The 26,621-nt window shown below is 38.7% G+C and overlaps 1 protein-coding gene across 1 annotated transcript in view; it reads left to right on the forward strand.

Annotated features, from left to right (window-relative positions):
• Positions 1-26,621, forward strand: part of LOC145986587 (ATP-dependent chromatin remodeler Mi-2-like) — a 127,472-nt gene that overhangs the window by 31,419 nt on the left and 69,432 nt on the right. The window contains exons 8-16 of the mRNA XM_083120765.1: positions 1,119-1,318; positions 6,561-6,684; positions 7,172-7,381; positions 8,317-8,477; positions 9,695-9,869; positions 11,031-11,125; positions 18,877-19,046; positions 23,184-23,269; positions 23,729-24,043. Of these exons, the coding sequence (XP_082976891.1) occupies positions 1,119-1,318; positions 6,561-6,684; positions 7,172-7,381; positions 8,317-8,477; positions 9,695-9,869; positions 11,031-11,125; positions 18,877-19,046; positions 23,184-23,269; positions 23,729-24,043 (1,536 nt within the window). The remainder of the gene's footprint in view (positions 1-1,118; positions 1,319-6,560; positions 6,685-7,171; positions 7,382-8,316; positions 8,478-9,694; positions 9,870-11,030; positions 11,126-18,876; positions 19,047-23,183; positions 23,270-23,728; positions 24,044-26,621) is intronic.

The following is a 26,621-nucleotide window of genomic DNA, read 5'->3' on the forward strand; positions in this document are numbered from 1 at the left end:
AAATCTTTTTCTCTTTGTCAGTTATTTTATGTTGCTTATCTACCCCGTGCGCTAATTGCAATGATGAAATGGATAGTGGGAGAAACAAAATGAGAGAGACACCCATGACTTATGCAGGGTTTGAAACTGTAATTCCTGGCTTCGTGGTGTGCGACACTGAACGCATTAAATAAAAAGGTGAACCCATGTATTATTCTCAGAAGATTTGCACTTTTTTACCAGATTTTAGAAAACAATTTTGGTGTCCGTAAATTGTAAATTTCTGCTTTATTAATGTCAGTTAAATTGTCATATTGTCCATATCTAATATCCATTAACTTACTCTTTCCATTTCTAGAAGAAGAAAATAATACAAAGTTGTCTCATATATTCTTTTATGATCTGTGTTGTTTCAGGTTACGCACATTAAAAAAATATGTATGTGAAGAAAATGCTATTTATGTAACTAACTGCATGCTCCAGTCAGTAGGATGGCTTGACTGCCATGCGGGAGACCCATGTTTGATTTACAGGGTGGGGATTTTTCTGATATATCTCCCTGGATAGAGCAGCTCTGGAGCTTACCCAGCCTGGGTGCTTTTAGGGGAAGGGGGCAGGGGTAAAGATGTCTGTGAATCACATCATCTCTAGAATGGCTAGATCGTGAATGCATTGGAACCCATAACACCTGTGTCCCTTCTTGACATAGTGCGATGCATATGAATTAGCTTGGTTGTTAAATTTTATTTATGTATCTATTTGCATTGTATGAGCCCGGTGGTCTAGTTGGAATGGCATCTGACTGCCATGCAGGAGACACCCGGGTTCGGTTTCCAGGGTGTGTGATCTGAGGCTGTAATTTTTCAGGCCTTGTCCCTGCATAAAGCAGCTCTGGGGCTCACCCAGCCTCAAATCAATGGGTACCTTGGGGGGGGGGGGGTTAAAAAAGGTGGCCGGAGCATGGTGCTGATCGCATCACCTCCAAAGTGGCGGAGATCATGAATATGTGGAACCCTACCACTACATTCCGTAAATGCACCTTCATGGCACATTGCAATGTGCACAGGGAACTTTACCTATTTGCATGGCTTTCTTGTTGGTTGTATGTGTGCAAGTATTAATGGAGATAACAATTCCAGACTGACCACCAAGATTACTGTGAAGTGTGCCAGCAAGGAGGGGAGATCATTCTTTGCGACACGTGCCCACGAGCTTATCACTTGGTCTGTTTAGACCCGGAGCTAGAAGAGACACCTGAAGGAAAGTGGTCCTGCCCTCATTGTGAGGGTGAAGGAGTACAGGAGGAGGAGGAGGATAATGACCATATGGAATTCTGCAGGTGAGTGAGCGTATTTATCCTTTGGCAGGATAAACTGCATTGCATATGTTGTCTATTGTGATAGTGGAAATGATTTTGACTTGATTAGCACAGATCAGGATTTCCATAAAACGCTGGTATTCACATTTTATTTTTTTTCTCAGCGACAGAGAAACTTTACTGACACTATAAATTTGTTCCTACACTACACAATCCATATCGGTTCAGTCATGGAGAGTATAAAACCCATATCTAACCTAAGTTAATTTCTATCGCCATTCCTTTAAATGTAACCTCTTGCATTTATCACATTTAGGCCAAGCGAGTGATAACCATCTGAGAGATGAATGAGAAATAACTACATCACCCAATTCAATCTAGAGGTTCTTGGTTCGATCCCAAACGCAGCATGGGAGTTGCGTTACGAATTCATCCCATGTGTCTAATGACAGTGATTTTTCCAGATTCCACAAATTATATGAGAATTATTAGCACTAAGTGTTAAACTTAAATTTTACATCGATGTGAAAAATTATCTGCAAGTAGACTTCATTGTAAAAACGACCATGAAAATTTCAGAAATTGCCAGTGTGACTGTAAATGTAACACAACTACTATTGATCCAATATTTCATATTTGGCATGCACTTGAAAAAATGTAGAAATTTTATCATAATATCTATCAATTATTTGTTTGACTGTAATAAACCACATAATTCCATTAAATAAATTAGACATTTGTTCAGTTTGGAATAACTGCATGCAGGTAACTGTACATCTGATAAATTAAAAACAGGTGATTTTTGCGTAAGACTTTTTCCAATGCACAATTTTTGTACCATGACATTCATATTTTGTCTAGCTTACCAAGCACCTAGAGCTGTGGGGGTCTAGTCAGTAGGACAGCTGACTGCCACGTGGGAGATCTGGGTTCTATTCACAGGGTGAATGATGTAAAGTTGGAATTTTTCTGGCCTTGTTCATGCATGAAGTGGCTTTGGGTTCACCCAGCCTCAAATCAATGGGTACCTGGGTGCAACCCTGGAGAGTAAAGGTGGTTGGAGCATGGTACTGATCACATCACCTCCAAAATGGAAGAGATCAAGAACATATGGGGCCGTACCCCCACATCCCCTAAATGTGCCTTCATGTCATGGTGCTATGTGCATGGGGAACTTTACCTTTTTTCACCTTTTGCCAAACACCTTTGACTTGACACTTTCTTCCCATAGAATGCCCTCCAACTTCCTTGGCAAGATACTTCCGGAGAGACTTGAAAGGCTGTTATTGTGTTTTGAGCTCCTATCACTGGAGGGAACCTCATCTTGACATGGTCCAGAAAGAAGTGGCCAGCTGCATGTCAATTTTGCAAGTGGAGAAACTTCAGTGCCAGGATCTCCAAATGGTGAAAAGCAAGGCGAGCAGCCTTGTCAAGCCACCCTGGAAATGTATTGCTGAGGAAATGGGAGGATATTCTACAGAAAGATGATGGCATTGAGTCAATTGTACTTGGCATGCTGGAAAAAAAACAAATTTTATTGTAGAAAAATGATGCCTTGGTACGAGTCTTAAGCATGAATTGAGTGATTGGCAGGTTGAAGCATCAAGAGATGGCATGACATTGAATGAGTAGGAATTTCTTGATAGGTGAAGGATATTAATTAATATTGTGAACAGCTTTGGTTACAATGTTCAAGAATCTGCAATGCTATTAGTAGGAATCAGTAAAGAGACTGGTATTGGTATCAGTTCAAAGTGGCATTGGCCCAGCCTCATGTTTTTTTTACTTAGCCCTTTTGGCCCTCCTTGCTTTTATCCATTATATATATATATATATATATATACACTAATGAAGGAGACAGTAAACACTTACCACACGAAGAGAAATTATTCTATATTTCGCGATCTATGTCGCATTGTCAAGTTGAAGAAGAAAGATCGGCGTTACTAAGCGAAGAGGCACAGAATACTGACCGTAGCATCTCTACGGTCAGTGTTGCCAGAAACAGTTGATAGATGACGAGAAGTACTTTCACCAGTGTTTACTGTAAGGTGGGTGGGTAATTTTTGGGAGGAGAGGAAAGGGTTACTGGTTGGCTAGGTTGAGTCCGGGGGGTATAGTGGCGTGCGTGCCTGTTATGTAGGCCCTTTCCCAGCGCCTGCGGAAAGATGTGTCAGAGCGGGGGGGTAAAAGATGGATGATGGCAACACGGAAGCAGTTGTTGAAGGTGGTGTTATGGCTGTTGGTGTGGATGGCAACAGTGAAATTGGAGTTTTGGGTGGAGGAACGGTGATTATTAATCCTTAGGTTCAAGGGGGTGGAGGTTTCGCCTATGTAGAAGTTGCCGCAGATTTGGCAAATGAGCGTGTAAATTAAGTTGGATGAGTGGCAGGTGCCCTTAGGGTGAAGGGTGAACTCGCCTGCCGCTGTGGGGATCAGGAGGGTGGGGGAGGTGATGAGTATGGGGCAGGTCTTGCATCTGGGTTTGTTGCACCTGTGAGCTGGGGGGAGTGGTGTGGATGGGGTGGGAGTGTTTCGGACCAAGATGTTTTGGAGGTTGGGGGGGCGACGGAAGACGACCCTGGGTTTATCCCGAAAGATGTCCCTGGTATCAGGATCACTGTGCAGGATGGGGAGGAGGGAGTGGAGGGTATGTCTGATTTTCGTAATATGGGGGTGGTATTGGGTGATCAGGGTTGGAGGGTTGGTTTTAGGTTGTTTGGTGCGGTTGTGGGAGTTGGCTCTGGTGATTTGTTTGTTGATGAGGGATAGCCACGGTTGGTTAGGGCTTGGTGCAGGCGTAGGTTGTAGTTTTGGCGGGATGAGGGGGATGAGTTGAGGCACTGGCCTCTGAGGGCAAGGGAGAATGGGATGGCTTTTTTGGTGTGGTAGGGGTGTGAGCTGGAGTAGTGGAGATACTGGAGGTGGTTGGTCGGTTTAATATGTATGGAAGTTTCCAAGTGGTCTCCCGCAATGTGGATGTCCACATCAAGGAAGGTCACTTGGTCTTTTGAGTGGAACCAGGTGAATTTGAGGGTGGTGAAGTCGTTAAGTTGGTTTAGGAATGTAGTGAGGGAGGGTTCGCCATGTGTCCAGAGGAGAAAAATGTCATCTATGAATCTGAGCCAGAGGAGTGGTTTCAGTTGCTGGGAGTCAAGGAATTCCTGTTCCAGCCTGCCCATGAACAGGTTGGCATAAGAGGGGGCCATGCGGGTACCCATGGCTGTGCCACGTATCTGCAGGTAATGTTGATCACCGAAGCAGAAGTTGTTGCAGGTAAGTACAAGGTTGGCTAGTTGTATCAGGAAGTGAGTGCTGGGATTGTGGGGTTTAGGTCGGCAGTTAAGGAATGATTCTGTGGCACGGAGGCCATGGGCATGGGGAATATTAGTGTAGAGGGATGTGACGTCAACAGTTGTGAGGATGGTGTTGGGTGGTAGGGGTGGTAAGTTTTGGATGATGTTAAGGAAGTGGTTGGTGTCACGGAGGTAGGAGGGCAGGGCTTGGACGAGGGGTTGGAGGTGAGAGTCTAGAAAGGCTGAAATGCGTTCAGTGGGTGAATTGTAGCTGGACACAATGGGTCTCCCGGGGTTGTTCGGTTTGTGAATTTTCGGGAGGAGGTAGAAAGTGGGGGTGCGGGGGTTGTCAGGTATGAGTGAGGAGATGGTGGAATTGGATAGGCCTTCAGGGGGTCCTCGGGAGAGGACAAAATCCCGAATTTTGTCAAGGTGTGTGGTAGATGAATCAACCGTGGTGGGCTTGTAGGTTGATGAATCAGAGAGTTGACGGGAGGCTTCCGCCACGTAGTCAGAGGAGTTCATGACTACTGTGGTGGACCCTTTGTCGGCAGGGAGGATTTTGATGTCCGGGTTGTTGCGGAGGGACCGGAGGGCTTGGTGCTGGGCTGGGGTTAGGTTGTGGTGGGAAGAGGAGTTTTGGAGGTATGTACTGTCAGAAACATTGTTCACAACAGAGGTGATGTATCTTTCAAGAGGGTGGTTGTTGGGAAGGGAGGGGGGATCATGGGGGGAGGGGGGGCAGAATTGGAGGAGACTGGGATGTATGTCTGAGGGATTAGCATTGGAGGGGGGATTCTTGGCCCAAAAATACGTCCACCTAAGTCTGCGGGCGAAGGTTTGTATGTCAAATAGTAGCCGGAAGTTGTTAGGGGTGGCGGCTGGGGAGAAGGTAAGACCTTTGGAAAGAACGTCAATTTCGGTGGTTGTGAGGTTGTGGTTGGAAAGGTTCAAGACGGAGGTGCAGTCAGTGGGTGGAGGGGGGTGAGGAGTGTCAGTGTGCTGGGGGCATCTTTTGTCCGAGGACTGGTGCTCTTCTGTGATGTGGTGGGAGGGGGGGCATGGTTAGAGATGGTAGGTTGGGGTGGAGTGGGTAGAGGTAAGGGTGGATCTGGAAGCAAGGGACATGCAGTTTTGTGGTGGTGTTGTGGTGGGAGGGGGAGGGGGAGGGTGCATCCTGCATTCAGGGCTTGTCGGCAGAGAATGGAAAGTTTTTGCAGGTGTTTCTGGTTGAGGTTGTGGGCTATGGATTGGGAAAGGTTCCAGAGTGTGTTGATTTGGTTGTTGTTGTTGCCTGGGGTCAGTAGGAGGATTTTGGTGAGGGACTGGATGGAAATCGAGAGTTCTCGAGTCCGGTGGAGCTGTGATTTGTACATGGTTAGGGTTAGTTCGGCAGCAAAAGTTCTCGCTAGGGGGCGAATATTGGGTTGAATATCGGGGGGCATGGCTGAGAAAGGGAGTTTGGGCGTCAGGCTTTTGGGAGTTAGGCCTAATAAGAGGCATGAATGTAAAAAACGTGTGTGACAAACAGATTTGGTGAAGGAAATAATGAGTGACCGGAGTCGGGAGAGTTGGCGTGAGTTGTACACAAAAGGGTTCATATCCAAAAAGGAACAAAAACACAGGAATAGGATCAGAAAAGGTGCCAGAAGGGCGGATAAACACTAATGAAGAAGGAGACAGTAAACACTTACCACACGAAGAGAAATTATTCTATATTTCGCGATCTATGTCGCATTGTCAAGTTGAAGAAGAAAGATCGGCGTTACTAAGCGAAGAGGCACAGAATACTGACCGTAGCGTCTCTACGGTCAGTGTTGCCAGAAACAGTTGATAGATGACGAGAAGTACTTTCACCAGTGTTTACTGTTTACTGTTATATATATATATATATATATATATATATATATATATATATATATATATATATATATCTTTATTTATTTTTTTTGCTTGGTTTATTTCAGGATATGCAAGGATGGCGGAGAGTTATTGTGTTGCGATTCGTGCCCATCAGCTTATCACACATTCTGCCTGAATCCTCCACTTACAGATATACCCAATGGAGACTGGAAGTGTCCTAGGTGCTCAGTAAGTATTCAGCTTTTTTTTTTTAAGGTGTTATCATGTTTGTATGTTTATCATGGAATTATTATTTTTTGTTTGTTTTAATTTCAAAATTAGATGTTTTAATATAATTGCAAAATTGGAACTTATGTGATTCCACTTTCAACTGATAATGGTAACTCTTAGTTTCTGGTACTTTTCCCCTGAATATCACACCAACATTGTCTAATGTTTATCATCAGTCTTGAAGCATCAAAGTAACAGCAAAACCAGATTTCAGAATAGGACAACATATAAACAATATTTTGTGGAGAAAATGATCACTGAAGGTGTTTAAGCCTACCAACATGGCATGAAATACCATCATTTTTTATGCTGTGTTATTTTATTGGTTGCTTGCAGATATGTCAAGCACATATAAATAAGGCAAATTACATAGGAAGTTTTGTTTTGAATTTTTTTTAATGTTATGAAACAATAATAGACTATAATGAAATGCTTTGTTTCTCAGGCGAAACCTCTTGCGGGGAAAGTGGCAAGGATTCTGACATGGAGATGGGTCCAGCCGAAAGATGGGAAAGAAAAGTCAGATGAGTCGAAGGAGAATGAACAGCCTTCGACATCGACAAGTAAGAAAGCACAGCCAAAGAGGCAAAGGGAGTTCTTCGTCAAATGGCACGACAAATCTTACTGGCATTGCTCATGGATCTCTGAACTCCAGGTAATTATTCTCTAGTGATCACAGTAAACTACATTCTTTTACTGATTTATTTATATTGACAATGCATTATTTATAAAATATTATGCATAGCTTTATGAATCACTAGGACCACATATTTATGGTGAATAAAAGATCAAGATATTGGTACAAAAACTGGGAACATTTCGGCATTGAAAGTGGTATATAAAGTGACATTTCGGTGTTAAAATGGTGAACGTAGCCCTAAATTTGATTAAAAAATTACTTATTGCACAAAATAAACATTTCCCTTCTAATGGCACATTTATGTAGTTATCAGAGTATTAACTTTATTCCTGTGTAAAGGAGTTCATTTTTGCTCTTCTAATATTTACAGCAAAATTAATAAATTTTTCCATCAGTTGCAAACTCTCAGGATAATTCAGACTTCAGAAAGTGCTGTGTCTGTACATAAACTAAAAAAATCTTGGTGATTTTTCAAATACCAGTAACTGTAACAAGAGTTTTTTTAAAAAAAATTAACTGAAAGTTATACATAATTTAAAGTTTCCATTTATTTTGCAACGATATTTTGTGAAAAATTGTACTTTTTATTCATATCACTATTCTGACGTGATTCTTGAATATTTGAAGGAAAGAACTGGTAAATTGATGCTTATAATTTAAGATGAATGCTCACCCACTAATGTTAATACATATTTTAAACAACTTTTAATTGTTACAATTTTCAAACATTGATATTGGTATTATTGTTGCCCCATGAAAGCTAATCAGCCTTTAAAATCTTGATCTCTACCAAATATTGACCTGAGACTATTTGCAGTTTAGGTGAAATGTCTAACCATTGTAATTATTTATATGCTAATTATGTATCAGTATTGTGATTATATGTGTTATTGTTGCAAATACATGTTGGAGGAAATCTGTAATTATTAATGAATTTATTTATTTTCTAGTTTGACGTGTTCCATTCAATAATGTACAGATGCTATGTGAGAAAGTATGATATGGAAGAACCTCCAAAATTAGAAGACCAACTGGATGAAATGGATATACGCATGAAGAAGATCAGAGCAGCAAATGTGGATGAACAGGATTTGGAGGAAAGGTTCTACAGGTAAGTAATAAGTTATGTATGCCCAGAGAAGACAGTTTATTATTTAATTTACCAAAGATTGTTTCAAGCTGTGACATTATTATTGTAAATACATAAACTCCATTTTTACTTCTGATTGTTGGAGCCACATATTTATGGTTTGGCACAAAACCATTTGGGATCAAAAGTGGTATATAAAATGGAATTTTGGTGTTTAAATGGTGAATAAAATCTTAAATGTGATCTAAAAACTATAATTAAGGTACTCACGTTTTCCGCAAAGCTGTTTTACATTATTTTCTATTAATTTCGGTAGCCACTGCCACCATCCTCGTTGGAATTTGTTGTGTTGTTGCTTGGCACATTTCAACAACAACGAATTCCAACGAGAATGGTGGCAGTGTCTCTCATTCCCATAGTATGAATAAAAACTATACTTAGTACACAAAATTAACATTAACATAGAGTATTAGGTTTATTCCTGTGTAATGAAGTCCATTTTTGCTTCTCAAATATTTACAGCAGAATTAATAAATTTTCCATGATTTGCATAACTTGCAGGATAATTCAGACCTCAAAAGGTGTCATGTGTCTAAATAAACTCTAAATTTCGTGTTTGAGTTTATTTCGCATTTTGTTGTTCATTTTGCATCATTTCGTGACAAGACATTGTAGCAAAATACATGTCACACCTTTTTCAAAATCATGAAAAATGAACATTACAATGTGTTATTTCAAATTTCGTGTTTCCATCAAAGAAGAAATATACATGCCCATACTGATTGTTCACTCAACTATTCCCAGTTTACAAGTTATATGTTCAACCAAACTTCAAGTGTATTTTTACATATAAAGGCCACTAAGTGTGAAAACTCCTTTCCAGAAAAAGTACAGATGAATCAAACATTCTAACATGGAAACAATTGTGAATTTGCCATGTTGAATTCAGAGAACATACACAAACATACAGAGACTGACATTTACTATTTAGTAATGATTCAATAAAAACATGTATCTCGGAACATATCTGACCCATGTTATGTTCCAAATTCTAAAACCAGTCTTGGTATATACTCTGTACCATGAAGCATTTGGTGGAATTACCTTTTGATACAGCTTATCTATCAAATATTGTAAGGGTTAACAGAAGTGTTGCTTCACTGTAGTTTTTGTTCTGAGGGTTGTACCTCTGTTTTTCTTTTACAGCATATAAAATACATTTTTTTTTCCTTTTCTAGGTGGGGAGTGAAACCAGAGTGGCTGATAATACACAGGATATTGAATCACAAATCGCTGAGTAATGGACGCACAAGATATCTTGTGAAGTGGAGGGATTTGCCATATGACCAGGCAACTTGGGAATACAGTGATGAGGATATTGTAGGATTCAAGAATGCAATTGATTATTATCACGTACTTATCACCAATTTTCTTTTGTTTGCTCTTATAATTCTAGGGGTGTTCAGGAAAAAGCACTCATGTCAATAAATACAATTTTACAGCAGACAGTCTTTACGTTTATTCTTTTAAAAGCAAACATTACAGACATGATATACACATTAGATCATGACTGTTTAGAATCTTTACACATGCCCAATATAAAATTATATTCATGTTAAGGGGAATAAACAACGTGGTTGATAATATAAGAAGAAGAAAGCAACAGAAAATTACAGTTTCCGACTTAAGTGCCTTTTCCCAAACACCCTAGAATTTTTCTTAACTTTCCCAGAATCAATATATTCTAACAATTTAGATTATAATAATACAGGCTGGCCACAAAAAACTATACCCAAACTAAATGAGGAGTGTTAGTTGGTTTGGGCAAGTCCATCTGTAAATTACATGTTAAAATGTAACAGTAACAATTTTTAATCCTTCATGTATTATTTTCTTCCAAGTGTTGAGCCTAATTCTGACAACGTTTTCGTATTTGTATTTTTTTATCGTACGTTGCTTTTTTGCCACTTTTGGCTAATTGTGACAATGAGAATGAATGATGATTGGATGAAATTGATGAAGGATCACTTACAGAAAACACCTATGCCCTGGTTGAGACTCAAACCTGAGAACTTCTGTGGAAAGATCAGAACTTGACAACTTAATTATGCTCAGCCACTGACTTCTTCTTTTTTTTTTGTTACCTGATACTCAGTGGGTGAGTGTTTGCCACAGCATACTAAGATTCCAGGGGTCTCAGGTTCAAATCCCAGCCGAGGCATGGGTATTCTTTGGTAAGTGTCCCTTCATCAATGTCATCATATCATTGTGATTAGCCTAAAGTGGAAGAAAAGCAACACTAAATAACACAACTCAAATCAAATCAAAACCTGATACTTGTAAGAAAATTAAAATTCATAGGTTAGTGGCAAAGAAGTAGTAGAGCATCATTATCATCATTAGTATTGAATGTAACATGCTGCATTTCTGACCAAGGAAAAGTCTTTCATCTGTATAACAAAATCTCAGTGAGCCTATTTAGAGGTAACGTCCTGATTTCTCTCTACTGGTGGTATAGTACATTTTGCCTCTGACTTATGAAGATGTAATTGCTATTTTATTTTTCCTTTTCAGGAGTTACGTTCTGATTATTCATACAAGAGGTCAAAGAAGGGCAAAGGGAAGAGGTCGAAAACAAGGGAGCTTCAGGATGATGATGATGATAGACCGTGAGTGTAATTTTCCTAATTTGAAAATATGTACAGATGAATGAATGCAATTGTTTTGGGGGGGGGGTCATAATCTAAGTGCTGTCCTGAAGTTAGGATGAGGATTTATACACAAATGCATCTTTTTAATGAAATTACGTGTTTAAAAAGATATTTGTTTTCTTATGCATTTTAACAGAAATGAAGTAAATGAAACTACATTTGTGTTACATACTTTGGCAGTTTTTGCCATGAATACAGGAAAACCTCGTTAATACGAAGTTCAAGGGACCAAAAAATGTCAACTTTGTATTAAACGACTTCGAGTTACCCAAACTTTTCAAGATGGCGCCTGTTTTCAGGTGTAAATAAAGTAGAGTATAAATTACCACCACAAAGGATGTTTTATACTTGGTGGTAGCTCAGAAAATAAGCTTTATATGTACTATGTAATAATATTGTACGTTTTAAAGAAAGCGTAAAAAATGTTACACATAATGAGAACACTGGGCTTAACGCGGACAAAAAGATTCCAAGGAGACGGTTAACACCATTTATCCTGGCTAGTTATACAACCGGTTATGCACGGGATGCATGTTGTGGCAAAAAGTCTTTTAAAAATGGTATTTTCTTTTAATTGTGCAAAGTCATTGCTCTTCCACAAAATTCTTACAATTTTTGTTCATAAGAAACCCGTTTGCACGGAGACCTACAGAAAGGAAAACAATCTCGTTTATTGCAAGAAGTGAAACTCGGAAGAATCTTGACAGTAGTCACACTGGCGCGAGCAAGAGACGGGAGATAATCAGACAGAATGAATATTGGATTTTATGTGCGTTCACTAGAACATTGTCTGTTACAGGATTAACTGGTAAGAGAAGATTCTCTTGGGAGAGAACACAACCTTTCCCTGGCACAAAACAAAACAAAAAAATCGGGGCTGTAAATTTCGTTTTGGTTCGGCTGTCTAAAACACATCGTAAAAAAAGTCAGCTATTCTTTGCTTCAGTTAACTTCATATTCCCCCCCCCGCTTTGCAGGGATCAGTTCAACCTCTTCCTCAACTTCCATTGTAATCCACTCTGAAAAAGTAAACACACAACTTGCGATCAGTTTTCACTGAATGTGTATCCTACGACACATTAAACAGTGCCGCACTCGATAATCACTCTGGTTTGGATCCCACTTTAAACTGTATATATAGTCCCGCTTAGCTCATCAGCATAAAATGAACTAAAAACAAGCTTTACGAAACTTGTGTATTTTCAGATTAATCGACAAATTTATTGTAGGTTTCAGGAGTATTCTGGAGGTCAACAAACACTCGCTCCGCCTAAACTTTTCCTCTCTTCCTCTCGTATTCGTACATTGAGCATTGCGTTTTTTTTTTGTTTTGTTTTAACAGCAGCACGCTAATGTTTCTGAAGAAAAGTGGGGAATATATGGCTTTACGAGATTCGAAACAATGATGCTTATTCCTTTGCACTGGATGAGTCATTGAAATTATCGGCAAGCGACAGCTTTCCAGACGCTAGACTAAACACTGGCGCCAGCTGCAGCGTAAACCCAATGAGACCGGCTGGAAGTTAGAGCAGCATGTGGCAGAAGGGAAATCATGGGCATTTTAAAGATAACGCAGTTGTCGAAGACCGAACTTTTATCAGCAGTGTTCCTTGCATTACGTTTAACCATGCAACAGACAATAATACGGGCAATATTTCCTATCCAGACAGCTGCATTCAAACAAGAAAAAGGGACCTGAATTCTGCAATTATCACATCTCCATGCACACCAGTGGCGGATAATGAGCTGTTGTAGGAGAAGGAAGGGGGTCACTTTTCTTTTACTTATCATGCGGTTTTTGTTCGTTTTGAGAAGGTATTCAGAACTGTTTGCTTTTTTTTAGTCGCCAAAGGAAAGGAGCCCGTGTGCGCACACGTGCAAGAAAATCATTTCCGAAACAATTAGCAACGGACCTACCCCCCCCCCCCCCCCCCATTTGCTGATAGATAAAGGGGAGAAGTCACTCAGACAACAAAACACTGTTTTGGCAAATTTTATGACCGGCACAGTTGGGAAACTTATGAAGCGGAAAACTGGAGTTGCAACATACGTAAGATCGACGTCAACTTTTGCTGGAAACCTAGATGACAATGCATTAAGCGGGTTGACGATCTTTAGTTGGCCTATGCGGCTTTGATTATCTGCAACAGTTTCTATTTTTTTTTATGAAGTTCTACAGGGCACAAGAACACGCTTTTAATGAAAGTAGTTACCGGAAGTTGTCGGCTACCAGGCCAAAAGTTCCTCGCTCACGGGAAATTGCTGTATCTTGAGCACAGAGCTAGACAGATGGGTGAGACTTCCAGGCGCCACGCGTCTTATATTTTGGAACATTCGTGCGATCTTATCTCGCATTTCTCATCTAGCACTGATGAATATTTGCAAGGTGGCTCTTTCAGCGGGGAAAGAGCTTGACCTCCTATGCACATTAACAAAGAATGTCAATGTCCAGTGGGCATTTCAGGCTGCTTCCCTCTAGTTGTCAGCAGCTCTTAGGACAAGGAAACATGTCAAGGTCAAGTTAAAATAACGTCCAAGCTCTCTCCACATTTGATCTTCTCTTGTCGACTTACGCAGGTGTCTACTTCGAATTAAGCGAAACCAGTTTTGTGGAAGGGTCTTGTAAACAACTTCGTATTAAAAATTATCCGTATTTCAATTTATCCGTACTGAAATACATTATAAATCCTATCTTATTGGCTGGGGAATGGGAAGAACTTCGTATTAACGAGGTTTTCCTGTATGTATTTTCTTTAATTTTGCATATAAAGTGCATATTGTTGACAGTTTGTCAGGATTGTTACTTCTTTTAGCCAAATATAAGATTTTCGAAATTTGAAACTAGTTTGTGTAACTCTCAGACCTCAAGGTACCAGACCGGAGACGTGGGCCTTTTAACATGGGCCAACTTGATGCCAAAATTTCGAAGCCTATCATGGAAGGCGACCTTAGGTTCATATTTCATTTGTAACAAATATTTTGAAGATTCTGCACCACACAAGATTGCATTTTTTAAGTGTACTAAGAAGGATATAACTTTACATATTCTTCTCCACAAGTGAGTACAAATAATTTCTTCATAAAAATGAAAACACAAATAAGCATATTTCGTCCCTTCCTTTACCGACGAAATAAGCGTAACTGTACTTTATGATTCTGATTCTAATTGTGCAAGTGAATGTTCGTGCAGATACACGAGTGTAATACATACAATAACGATTGTCATGAGGACAAATAATATTCAAACTGAATGGAGATAATACGTGATAATAGTTTTATTATTCAATATAGAATGAAGAATAGCTGGCCACAGCAATTTCTACGTTGATAAAAAACGTATTATATTGTAGTTACAGTTAATTCTTTGTAGCTATTTTAAAGTGGTTTTTTTTTGTTTTTTTTTTGGAACGAACTTATATTTCTAAAAGGACTATTATTTATCAATTATTCGCTGTGGTTGACCGAATCTTGAAACATTGTAACCAATACTCTATTTCAGTACAAAGCAGATTTTGTACATACATTAAAGATGAAGCAAAATTTATACATCAATTTTTGGACAAGATATTAATTATCCATACATTGAAACTACGATATTTTATTGCTACACAATGTGCAGTGTTATTACTACTTTATTATTTCTAATAAAGTTTTGATATTTGAATCTAGGAGTTTATGTAAATGTTCCTTAATCCCTGTGCTCAAGAAGTCTTCTTCAGAGCTAGGTGCCAGGAAACCACCTAATAGCAATTGTGCATACTACAGTGTGTTTCAAAAGTCCCACAACTAAAACTTTGAAGATTGGTATTATGAAAACCGAAGAAATATTTACACCATGTTTTCTGTTTTATAAAGCCTCATCCATTGAAATATTTTTCAATGCTTAAAATTATCAGTTTACGCCATACAGAAAATTAGATAAATTAATAACCGGCAGAAGGCAGCATTAAAATTTTTCCAAAAAATCACTTTTGAGAGAAAAATATGAAGAAATTATCAAAGGATCATAATTAGATGACTGATGCCATGTCAATCTGTCGTTTGCGACCAATATTGGTCATGTGCAGCATTTGATGGATTTTTGACTACCGATTTTATGGGCTTTGTGAAAAAGTGCCATCTTTTGGGATGTATCTCCGTAGATGACGACACTAGCAGGTCGAAATTTGGTCAGACGCATGCAACATGTGCTTAAATATTGGCCGTACATTTGCATGAAAAATCAAAATCATAATTTTGCACTGAAATTTGACTTTTAAGTGCATATTTCTACGCACCCTGCCATTCCAACCCAGCTGACTGACCTTTTTACGAAATGGTAAGGATAGGTCATAAATGCAACTACTACACATCCGATTTGGTCAAGGCTTTATGTTCCTTTTAATCCTTATGTCTACTTTTTATTATTATTATTATTACAATTACAATTATTACATTAGATGTTCCGATTAAATCACTAATCATGTAGGCTATCACTGGTTTAATAAATTTGTTAGCATTTATCCAAATAAAAGCAATTACATTATTGTAAAAACATTGTTAATTTGCTGAAAACATCTGGATTTTCAACATTAAATACCAACTCTTAACCATTTTTGGGATGATTTGCTGGTGTTTGACTAGTCATAAAACAGTTGCTTTGTGAGGTACAGCAGTGCTGGCTGAGCAACAGAACGTGTTTTATCGATTTTTAGGACCCCGGTTTTAAGAGGTCTCACGGGAAATGGGGAACTTTTTTAAAACTGGATTTTTTAACTGGTGGTTTTTAGATGGGAATATTGGCAGTGATTATTTTAAGTGTTCCTTAACCCAACCTCTAACCTAATCCTTTTTAACACTTCATGACACGGCGTAATAATTAGTGCCTAGAGAAAATAACAACCTGAAGAAGGGGGCAGTTGTACCCCAAAACGTTGTTTTCAAAACTTCATACTCACTCACGTAAGTAAGTCCAATTTTATACTAATTATATAGTGAGTAACACGCACTACACGTACATATGTTAGGGAGGCTTTGAAATATGTTTCAAAAAGCAAGTGTACAACATATGATGAAGGAAGCAGTAAAGAGCATACAGTTTGCTAGATGGTGAGAAAAAAGTATTGAAACAGGGAAGTTTAATACAGGACACTGTATAAACTTGGAAATTCTTTGCATGGTACAAAATTTAGCTTTCTGTCTGATATCACTGTCCAACAAAATTGAAGTTTTTGTCTGTTAAAAGAAAAGTTGGGGGTGATTCTAATTGAATTTGATGTGCTGATTTCAAATCTAATTACAGAATTTTTCCATCACCCATGAAGTTTGAGTAACAGGGTACATACAAAATATCAGATACATACAAGTCTTATATAGCCTCATAGTGATACGATGCAATATTATTTACAATGGCATATCTAGAATGTCTTCGAACTTGATTTTAGGCTGTACTTTGCTTGAGGAACATCTCTTTTTAGTGTCCAGCAATAATCTGCCAACATATTTGGAGTCCATTTTTCCTGGTAGCACCTTTCCATTTCACCAATTTCCTGGTGGAAATGTTCTCCATGTTCGTCGCTCATTGTCCCAATGTTTTGCGGGAAGAAATCGAGGTGGGAGTCTAAAAAGTGTATCTTCAGAGACATATTACACCCCAGAGCATGATAGTTCTGAATCAAATTACTGACAAGTTCTCTGTAATTTTCTGACTTGTAGTTTCCGAGGAAATTTATGCGAACTTCCTTGAAAGATTGCCAAGCAGCCAATTCCAGCTCATTTAGGATCTTTTCAAAATCATTGTCTTTCATTAGTCTCCTGATTTGAGGGCCAACAAATATTCCCTCTTTTAGTTTCGCCTCAGTAATTTGCGGAAACTTCTCTTTGAGGAACATAAATCCACTACCCTCACGGTCCATTCCTTTTACAAAATTCTTCATCAGACCAAGCTTTATGTGGAGAGGAGGCAGTAAGATTTTGTCTGTACTTACAAGTGGTGGATGAACAACATTCTTCTGTCCTGCGATGAGTGACTCTCTCTTCGGCCAGTTCCTTTTAACATAATGATTTTTTCTATCTCTGCTATCCCATTTACACAGGAAACAGCAACATTTGGTGTAACCTAGTTGCAATCCTAAGAGGAAAGCAATAACTTTTAAATCTCCACATATCTGCCAAGAGTATTTACAGTACTAGATATTTGTTAATAATAGTTTCATGTTTTCATAACGTTCCTTCATGCCATAGGAATATGCTACGGGAATACTTGGATATTTATTTCCATTGTGCAGTAGCACTCCTTTCAAACTTGTTTTCGGAGAGTCTAAACACAAACGCCATTCTTCACTTTTATGGACATCACCTAGTGACACTAATAGACCATCGATGTTACAACAGAAAACAAGGTCCTTATCTTCAGCATACATGTCTAAAAACTTAACTCTAGATCTCGAACTAAAACGTTAAGATCCTCTTGAGTTATTAAGGATCACGATTATTATGCAATTCACTAAATTTGTTAAAAACACTTTCACTTTCTTCCGTTATACTTATGTCATCTGGTGGAGCAGGTATGGGAACTCCAGGTCCATGAGGCACCAGTCGAGTTGCTGATTCTAGTGATGGATATTTTACTGTATGCCTTGATTTAGAATTTATACCAGATATATTTGTCAAGCAAAAATAGCAGTCTGTTATATGATCCTTAGGTTCCCTCAATATCATAGGAACTCCAAAAGGCATATGACGAGAACCTTTCAGCCAACCACTCGAAAGCGTTACACAGTTCGCACAACATATATCAGGGGCCCATTTCTTGTTTTCGTCTATCTTATTGCCGGATCCTGTGGCCGAGAGGTTAGGGCATCGCGCTACTACACCAAGGGTCCCGGGTTCGAAACCCGCTCAGGCTTGGTTGTTTGTGAATGTCCATTCATTTTCATCACTCGTACCCATCTTTGCAAATTAGCCATGTAAAACGCGAAGTAAAATAAACTCAATCAATCAATCAAAAATCGTCTATCTTATTGTCAAAGTACCACTCATAAGCTCTTTTTACACGAGGAGTAAATGTTCTCCTATTTGCTTTTAAGGTCAACTCAGCACAGATATAACAGAAATTGTTCATGTCGTTTACGCAACTTCTTGACATGATTCTGTCTTTGCTTCAAAACACTCACTGGAACTGAAAAACACTCAGGAAAAGCTTCTTTCCTCCAGACAACTTGCTACTGATATGAGAAGTAGATATGACAGTTAAATCACAGCATTGTGTTGAAAAGATAATTATTGTCAAATTTTTCAGTTGGATTGTTTAACTAGTTTAATTATCATTCATGCAGACATCAATGGCCTAAAGTTACTAGTGTATTGTTGGAGCAAAGACATAAAAAAACATTAAATATTACCTACCAATCAGCTTATTATGGACTGCATGATGCAATAATAATGCAGAATTATATTTTTATTGTTACAAAAAAAATGGTGGGTGATTGACAATTTCTGACTTCATTTTCGGAATCAGCAGGTGGCAAAACATAAAGAACCGTTGAAATTTTACTTTTAACAAAACCATTGTTGGACAGTGTATTTATCTTGGATTGTTTCCTTGTGAAGATATTTTTTTATTATTAATTTCAACTGTGTGAAGATGAAGATATTTTATAATAATGGGGGGGGGGAATATTAGAGATAGGATGATAAAGTCAAGTCACTCGAAATGTTCTGTCTTGCAGCTGTAGGTACACACCACCACCAGATAAGCCAATTTCAGATTTGAAGAAGAAATTATCCAAACAGCCTGATTATGTAGATGCTACAGGAATGGCTCTACACGACTACCAGTTGGAAGGATTGAATTGGCTTCGATACTCCTGGGATCAGGGTATTGACACTATCCTTGCAGGTTTGTGTAACCTCTAATTCGTCCCGAGGGAAATTACGAGATCATATGTGATTACACCAAAAGTATATGTATCACGCAATCAATGGTTCTTAAGTTCAATTCAAAATAGCAAATGTTTCCATATCTCATGTCTCCTGCTATGTGCTATAGCACCATTTGAGGTGCCAAATGATACTAGCAAGTTAAAAACCACCAAGAAAATACACAGCAGTCAGAAACAGCATCTTACTTTTAGCAGCATTACTGCACTTTGCATCAGTAGCAATGATTTATTTAAAAATTGTAGCTGTGCTATGTATGACAGCATTTTTTGATCAATTAAATGAATATTCATCCCATGGCTTTACTGTTATTCCATGATAAATTGTTCATGGGATTGTTCACCAAATGACTAGAAGGGCATGTGGCCTCTGTGGCAAGGTGGCGAGTACAACATGCTAAAAAATCAGAGATCGCAATTGTAAACCCTGGTAAAGGCATGGATGTATCATTGTGTTTGTCCCTTCATCCATTTTATCAGTTAATCATTCATCCTCATCTTCATGATAAACCGGGGGAAACAATGATAGTTGTGCCAAATGTAATTTTTCAATTGGTACATGTTGTTCCTCTATGAGGGAACAGTTTGACTTATTGCCACTTCACAAATAACTTTTCATATTATATACACAAGGTATTTCCAAAATAAGTGTTCAATACTGATTGATGTTTTCTTAGCTTAGATATTTTTTATGTTTTGTTGTACTGCTGGAGGTAGATTATGGTATATAATATTGTTTACATTATTTTTAGTTCATTTATTTTTATTTACTTAAAGTTTCAGATACAGTGCTAAAAGACATTTTATACTGAAACCATGCAACAAGAAAACAAAAATAACAACAAAACAAGACAATACAAGATGGCAGAGAAAAAAATGTTACACACATTCTTAGTAGGGATGTGACGAAGCTGAAAATTTACCGATGCCGATGTACTCACCGATAATTTTTGGAACCGATGCCGATATTTAACCGATTCCGATACATAAGATTATTTTCAGCATGACAAAAATAAATTTGCTATGTACATTTGTATTGCATATCATATGTATATGCATACATATATATTCTCAAGAGATGTGAATGTACATTTGCATCTACAAAAGGTGGTTATGTGAACCTTTAAGAAGAACATGGATTCTCAAGATTTTACATTAGTACACAAGCAGTTCTTTCAAATGCAAAATGAATTCCTGTTCTTAAATTTACTGCTGCCAGATTCAACTTCAGAGTTTTGGAAGCACTTCAGAAAGTAACCTACTTCTTCTCTTATCGCAAATCGGTTCAGTTTATCGCAAATCTGTTCAGCAACACTGAACACTCAATCACTGAATACTGACGCTGCAGGTATGCCCAAGTATTTTCTCAGAACTTGCTTAAGGTTTGAATACTCATTTTTGAATTTCCAATACAACAGCAGATCCTGGTTCAGCAATGTACTGTTTTATTTCCGATTTTGAGTTAGGTTGATCCTCTGAATGAGAGTTTGCAATACTTTTATTACAAAAACTCTACAATAATGATGAATCATAACCTAATTTTCATTAAATCTTACAAAACTAAAATATAAAACTTATTAGAAGGTAAAACTCTAGTATAATCTGTACCGGATTAAATATCGGATTTTTGCCGATGCCGATATGTCAAAATGCCGATTTTCATACATCTGTAATTGGCTTCGGCACTTCCCTAATTCTTAGCAATTGTCGGAAACTGCATTCTAACAAGAAAATATCAATATTAAAGGCAAGTTATTATATATGGGGATTAGCCTATAGTAAAAGAGACCGCTGTAGAAGAGAGAGCCTTGTAGCGGGAATGTGATAGAGCTTTACGTTGCGGGTGATTTTATGTAAAAATTTAATATCTGCTAGTTCGTGATGAGTGTGTGGTGACTGGATATTCAAAGTGGACATAATATCTGTCTTATGGAGGTGTCTGAGAGAAGATATTCTAGGGCGAACTTTCGTTGTCCAAATTCTAAGGCAGGCACCATTTAGCGAGAATCAGTTTGGCAACAGTGCACTTGTTGTCTGATTCTGAAGCATAAGAATCTGCCCATTGTATCTACCGGGAATGCAAGTAGTGCCGTTTTCCCTTCCTGTCCGTCAAGGAAGGTGCGACAAATGCAAACAAATTCTAGGGCAAGCAATGGTGAAGAATAGAATACCTTCTCTCAGACAACTCCATAAAACAGATATTATTTGAATGACAAGGGTAATACAGTTAAACCCCGATTTTACGTTTTTCAGGGGCCCGTAAATGAAAAACGTAAAATGTGGGAAACGTAAAAAGCGGGAAAGCATAAGGGAGGGGTGAAACTCAAGTGTCAGTAAGAAATGAGTACACAATCGACTTTTTATGGGTAGCTATATTATGTCAAAAATTGTTTAACAACGGGATAGAAGTATTAGTATGAATTTCTAAGGAAAAAGCAAGACCTGCTGTGAAAGTCAATGATGGATTAACGGGACCCACTTTCGTAGGGTAGGAACGGTGGATGACTGCTTCTAACTGCCGCCTATTATGTTCAGTTGATGCGTTTCATTGTGTGGGATCTCCATTTACTCTGTAAACTGGCAATTAGTTGCCAGTTTTTGAGTTAAGTCAAGATGGCGGATGGTAGACGGAGTAAGTTTCTTCACTCCTCAAGTTTAGCCTGTGTTATTGTAGTGTTTTGTGCCATTTGTGTCTTTCAACGTCATGAAACTGTGAAGTCACACCCTGGCTCATCATTGTGGGCTAGGGATCCTGTGATCACCAACTGGGTACTTGGTTACAAAAGTTACTTTGTTCCTGCAATTCAAATCGTTCCCAAGCTCTCTGCAGCTATGTCTCAGCTGCCGGTACAAGGGAACCTGTACCTCGAGGTAAGTCAACAACCCTTGCCAGCTACTGTCACTTCCTGTGCCTCACGCTCCTGTGTGGTGATGTTCATCTGAATCCCGGGGCGCTCCAACGAAATGCTATCTCCCTTTCAGTTTATTTCCAAAATGCTCAAAGCATTAAAAATCCTATAGCGGAGGTTAGCAAACCCTTCTTATTTTTTTCTTCTATTCCAACGCCGCAAACAAGAAGAAAGGAAAAGTTCAGAGACAAGCCCCCTTCTTGCTTTTCTTTTTTGTTCCCATCAACTAGGAAGAATTCTGTAAATCTGTGTGGGCAAAGAAGCAAATGATGATGGCGTCCTGTTGTCAATTTTCCATTCTTGAGTGGGGAGGGCGAACTTTCGTTGTCCAAATTCTAAGGGAGGCACCATTTAGCGAGAATCGGTTTGGCAATAGTGCACTTGTTGTCTGATCCTGAAGCATAAGAATCTGCCCATTGTATCTACCGGGAGTGCAAGTAGTTCCGTTTTCCCTTCCTGTCCGTCAAGGAAGGTGTGACAAATGCAAACTGTGCTCCCCCCCTCCCCCCCACCTTTCACTGAACTATGCCTCTTCGCTCCCTCCTCTCACATGAAAACCTAACATCTGGAAGTTCAAGGTCGTGTGGTGAATGAAACAGCTTGGAAAGCAAGAAAAAGGAGGGAGAACTCTCGTGGTCAACAGAACAGGTTTCTGCCAAATTTTAAGACAAGGTCATGGCTCGGAAAACATGTAAAGCGTTAATCGGGAGTTAGAATGAACGTAAGATCGAGGTGAAAGTCCTATTATTTAACATGACCTTTTGCCAGGGCCTGACTGGATGAACATATTAAGTGGGAAAACTTATAATGTGGGAACGTAAAATCGGGGTTTCACTGTATTTTGATTTATATATTATGATTATATGATAATTACATAGCAAATGAAATGCTCAATTAATATAGCTGTATTCTACAGACACAGCTAAAACAAAATATCAAAGATGTGCTGAAGTTTTGTATAATTTTTTTAGTAAGTGTACATTTCTCAGTTGGAGTCGAATAATATGTCTTCCAATTGAAGCTGCTCCAGAGAGGGAAGAGGGAGTTGTGATCCCAGTTTCATCGGTCTTAAATACTGATTGAACTTGAAAGTAGTATGTTAATATGAGCAGTAAATTGTTTATTATATTACTGGAGAAAACCTCTAATTTATGGCATGTGATTTAATATTTAATTTTCTTCTTACAGATGAAATGGGTTTGGGTAAAACAATTCAAACCATTATATTCTTGTATTCTCTATACAGAGAAGGCCACTGTAAAGGTCCTTTCTTGGTAAGTAGAATTTTTAAGTCTGGTATTTACATGAATATAAAGAATAAATGAATAAATACTATATTAATAGGTGACATTTAATCTGTTATTTACCTGAATATAAAGAATAAATATGAATAAATACTATATTAACAGGTGACATTTGAGGGATTTTTTATTATAATAAAGTCAAATGAATTATCACCAAGCAATTGCTATCTTCAACATTTGTTTCTTTGTTTATAATATACACTTCAGCAGTAGTACACATAAAATACAGGATTTATTTATTTTCATAAGGCTGATAGACAAAAAAACATAAAATAGTAGTTACAATTCGAGCTGCTTTGATGGGTGGTTGTCAATGATTTTTAAAACTTGCATTTTCTTCTCCATGCATTTGTTGCATGTGACTGGTCAGATGTTAAAAATGTTCAAGGAAAAGTAGTGCAAAGTATTAATTGAATTTTCCTGCTGCAGGTTAGTGCACCACTGTCTACAATAATCAACTGGGAGCGTGAGTTTGAAACGTGGGCACCTGATTTCTATGTTGTGACGTATGTAGGACAGAAGGAATCTAGAATAGTAATAAGAGAGCATGAGATGTCATTCGAAGAGGGAGCCGTTAAACATTGTGGAGGAAGGGCATCGAAAGTGAGGTCTCAGAACCTCAAGTTCCATGTTCTCCTCACAAGTTATGAGCTTATCTCTATAGATGCAGCCTGCCTTGGATCCATTGACTGGGCTGTTCTTGTTGTAGATGAAGCACACAGGTTGAAAAATAACCAATCAAAGGTATGTATCTGAATTAAAGTTTTCTTTTTATTAGTGTTGTAATGGTACAGTCAAACCCCGATTTTACGTTCTTCCGGGGCCCGTAAATAAGAACTTAAAATGCAGGAAACTTAAAAAGCAGGAAAGCATAAGGGAGAGGTGAAATAAAAATGTCAGAAAGAAGTGACTACACAATGACTTTTTAAGGGATATATTGTGCCATAAATTGTTTAGCAACGGGAAAGAAGTATGATTATGAATGTCTAAGGAAAAAAAACAAGACCTGCTGTGAAATTCAATGACAGCTTAACGGAGGACCCACTATCGAGGGTAGGGGATGACTTCTTTTAACTGCCGCCTATTAGGTATATAGCTGGATGTCAAGCATCTTTATATACAGTAATCAGTGTTCTGAAGACATGCAGAATGGTTCAGATCCCACTTTGAGTTGCGTATGTATCCAGTCTCAATCAGCTTGGACGTCACAATAAATTATCAATGATGCACGCAGGATTTTCGAAAGGGTGAGGGTCGGATTACATATACTTTTTATAGTAGTCAGCCCTCACTTTACCATCTTTTCCTGCCTATGACGTTCTTCTTCTTCTTTTTTTTATTTTTATAATTACTGTCCAAAGGGGGAGGTATCACCCCATCAACTCCCCTTGGGGATACCACTGATTGTTATTTACATCCATATTAATCAACGATTTATTATTGGATTTAGAATTCTTGCAGAAGGCCAACAACCCTTCCACCAGTAGTTTCCCCGTAAATAATGTGTTAACTTTCTTTTTTTCTTCTTCCCGTCAACGTTGAATAGTGCGTGATTTATTTTCAGGGCGTGAATGGTTGTGAAGAAAAGTGGCAATTATATTATTCTTAGCATCATGTGCGTTTTCTTCCTGCACTGCTCTGTGTTCAAGGTGTGTCTGAAGGCAGAAGAAGGAAAAAAGTAGCTTTTTTAATTCTTGCTTTGTGTCTGGTGCTCGTGTTTCCTAATCGTCAAAGCAAAACAACCTTCTGAGACGGGATTCAAAACAGTGCCATTTTTCTACCCAGCAAATTGAACGAGTCATAGCTATGGAGCCATGAGACGAAACATTGGTGCTGGATACCAGCTGCCCGCTGCTCGCAGACACCCCTCTGACGGGTTTGTAATGGGAGGGACGGTAAAACTGAGAGGTGGTGGAGCGGTGCCAATGCCTTCTTATCAGAAGTGTGCTCATTCCCGCCTGGCCACGTTGCAGAAAGAAAGAAGGAAGGTGGAGGCAGGGAACGATCACTGCCTGACTCTCTCCCATGCTGTCATATCAGTGCTTCAGATGGGTACATATGATCTGCGATAGGAGCCAAATTTCCGACACGGGGCATTAAGGAATGAGAAACGGGCTGAATCATTCAATAACTGTGCACAGTTGCATGTTAATGAACTGTTGTGAGGCGAAGAAGTTTTTTTTTTTTTTTTTTTTTTGGTGGTAGTAGTAGTACGCTATGCTCGTTCAATGCTTGTATTCAGGTTCAAGTGCAACTGCGTAATTTTAGATGTGTGAGGAAAGGAGAAGAGAGATCGCTTTTCGTGTTAGGGTACTCACTTCCATACGAGCAAGAAAATCGAGACAGAAATATTTGGCACAATTCAGGAATTACAAGACTAGTGATGATACCATTGGGGGCATCAGAAAGCAACCCCACCCCCTTCAAATGAGAAAAAGGCGAAGGTAAAGTTTCCCATGTACTTTGCACCATGGTGTGATGCATATATATGTATAGTGGGGGATGTTGGAGATGTGATCAGCACCATGCTTTGGCTGCATTTACCCCACATATTCTTAAATCTCAGCCATTTTGAAGGTGATGTGATCAGTACCATGCTTGGGCAGCCTTTACCCCCCAAGGTTGCCCCAGGTACAAATTTATTTGAGGCTGGTTGAGCTCCAGAGCTGCTTTATGTGGCAGCTCAGATCACCCACCCTGGGAATCAAACCCAGGAATCTTGGCACTCAGACGCCCTACCAACTAGGCCACCACAGCTGCCCAGCAAAGTCAATAAATATATGCTCTTTTAGCCCAAATATGCATTTTAATGGCATTTAGATGTGCACTAAATTTGGCTGCTCTCCAAAAATATTGCCGCACCCCTCGTTTATTCACTCATTTTTCCTGGCCCCATCAGTGTACAACACACGAGTCACGTAATATGCATAGAGAAACATTCTCTGCCTCACGTAGAATACATTTGTCAGACTTCACCCCCCACACAATTGATTTGTCAAGAATATTTTTCCGTGAATGTGTAAAATATTCCCCTATTTGCCCATAGAAAAAAAGAATCACTTTAGCTTGTGTGTTTTCAGCTTCATTCAGATAACAAATGATATAGCATTCATGAAAAAACTTCAGATTAAAAATAATCGAACTAGATCCACTCATATTTCCTTAGGAATCTAAATGATTTTCCATTGAAGAAAGAGTGCAGTTGCTAACCTGTATGGCAAATCCTTTAATTTTTTACCATGTCCAACGCTGCAAACAAGAAAGGATTTTTTTTTTCAAACAGCTCCCCCCCTTCTTTTTTTCATTCCCATCAACTAAGAAG

This window comes from Lepisma saccharinum, chromosome 4 (genome assembly GCF_977018435.1).
Source record: "Lepisma saccharinum chromosome 4, izLepSacc3.1, whole genome shotgun sequence".
NCBI lineage: Eukaryota > Metazoa > Arthropoda > Insecta > Zygentoma > Lepismatidae > Lepisma > Lepisma saccharinum.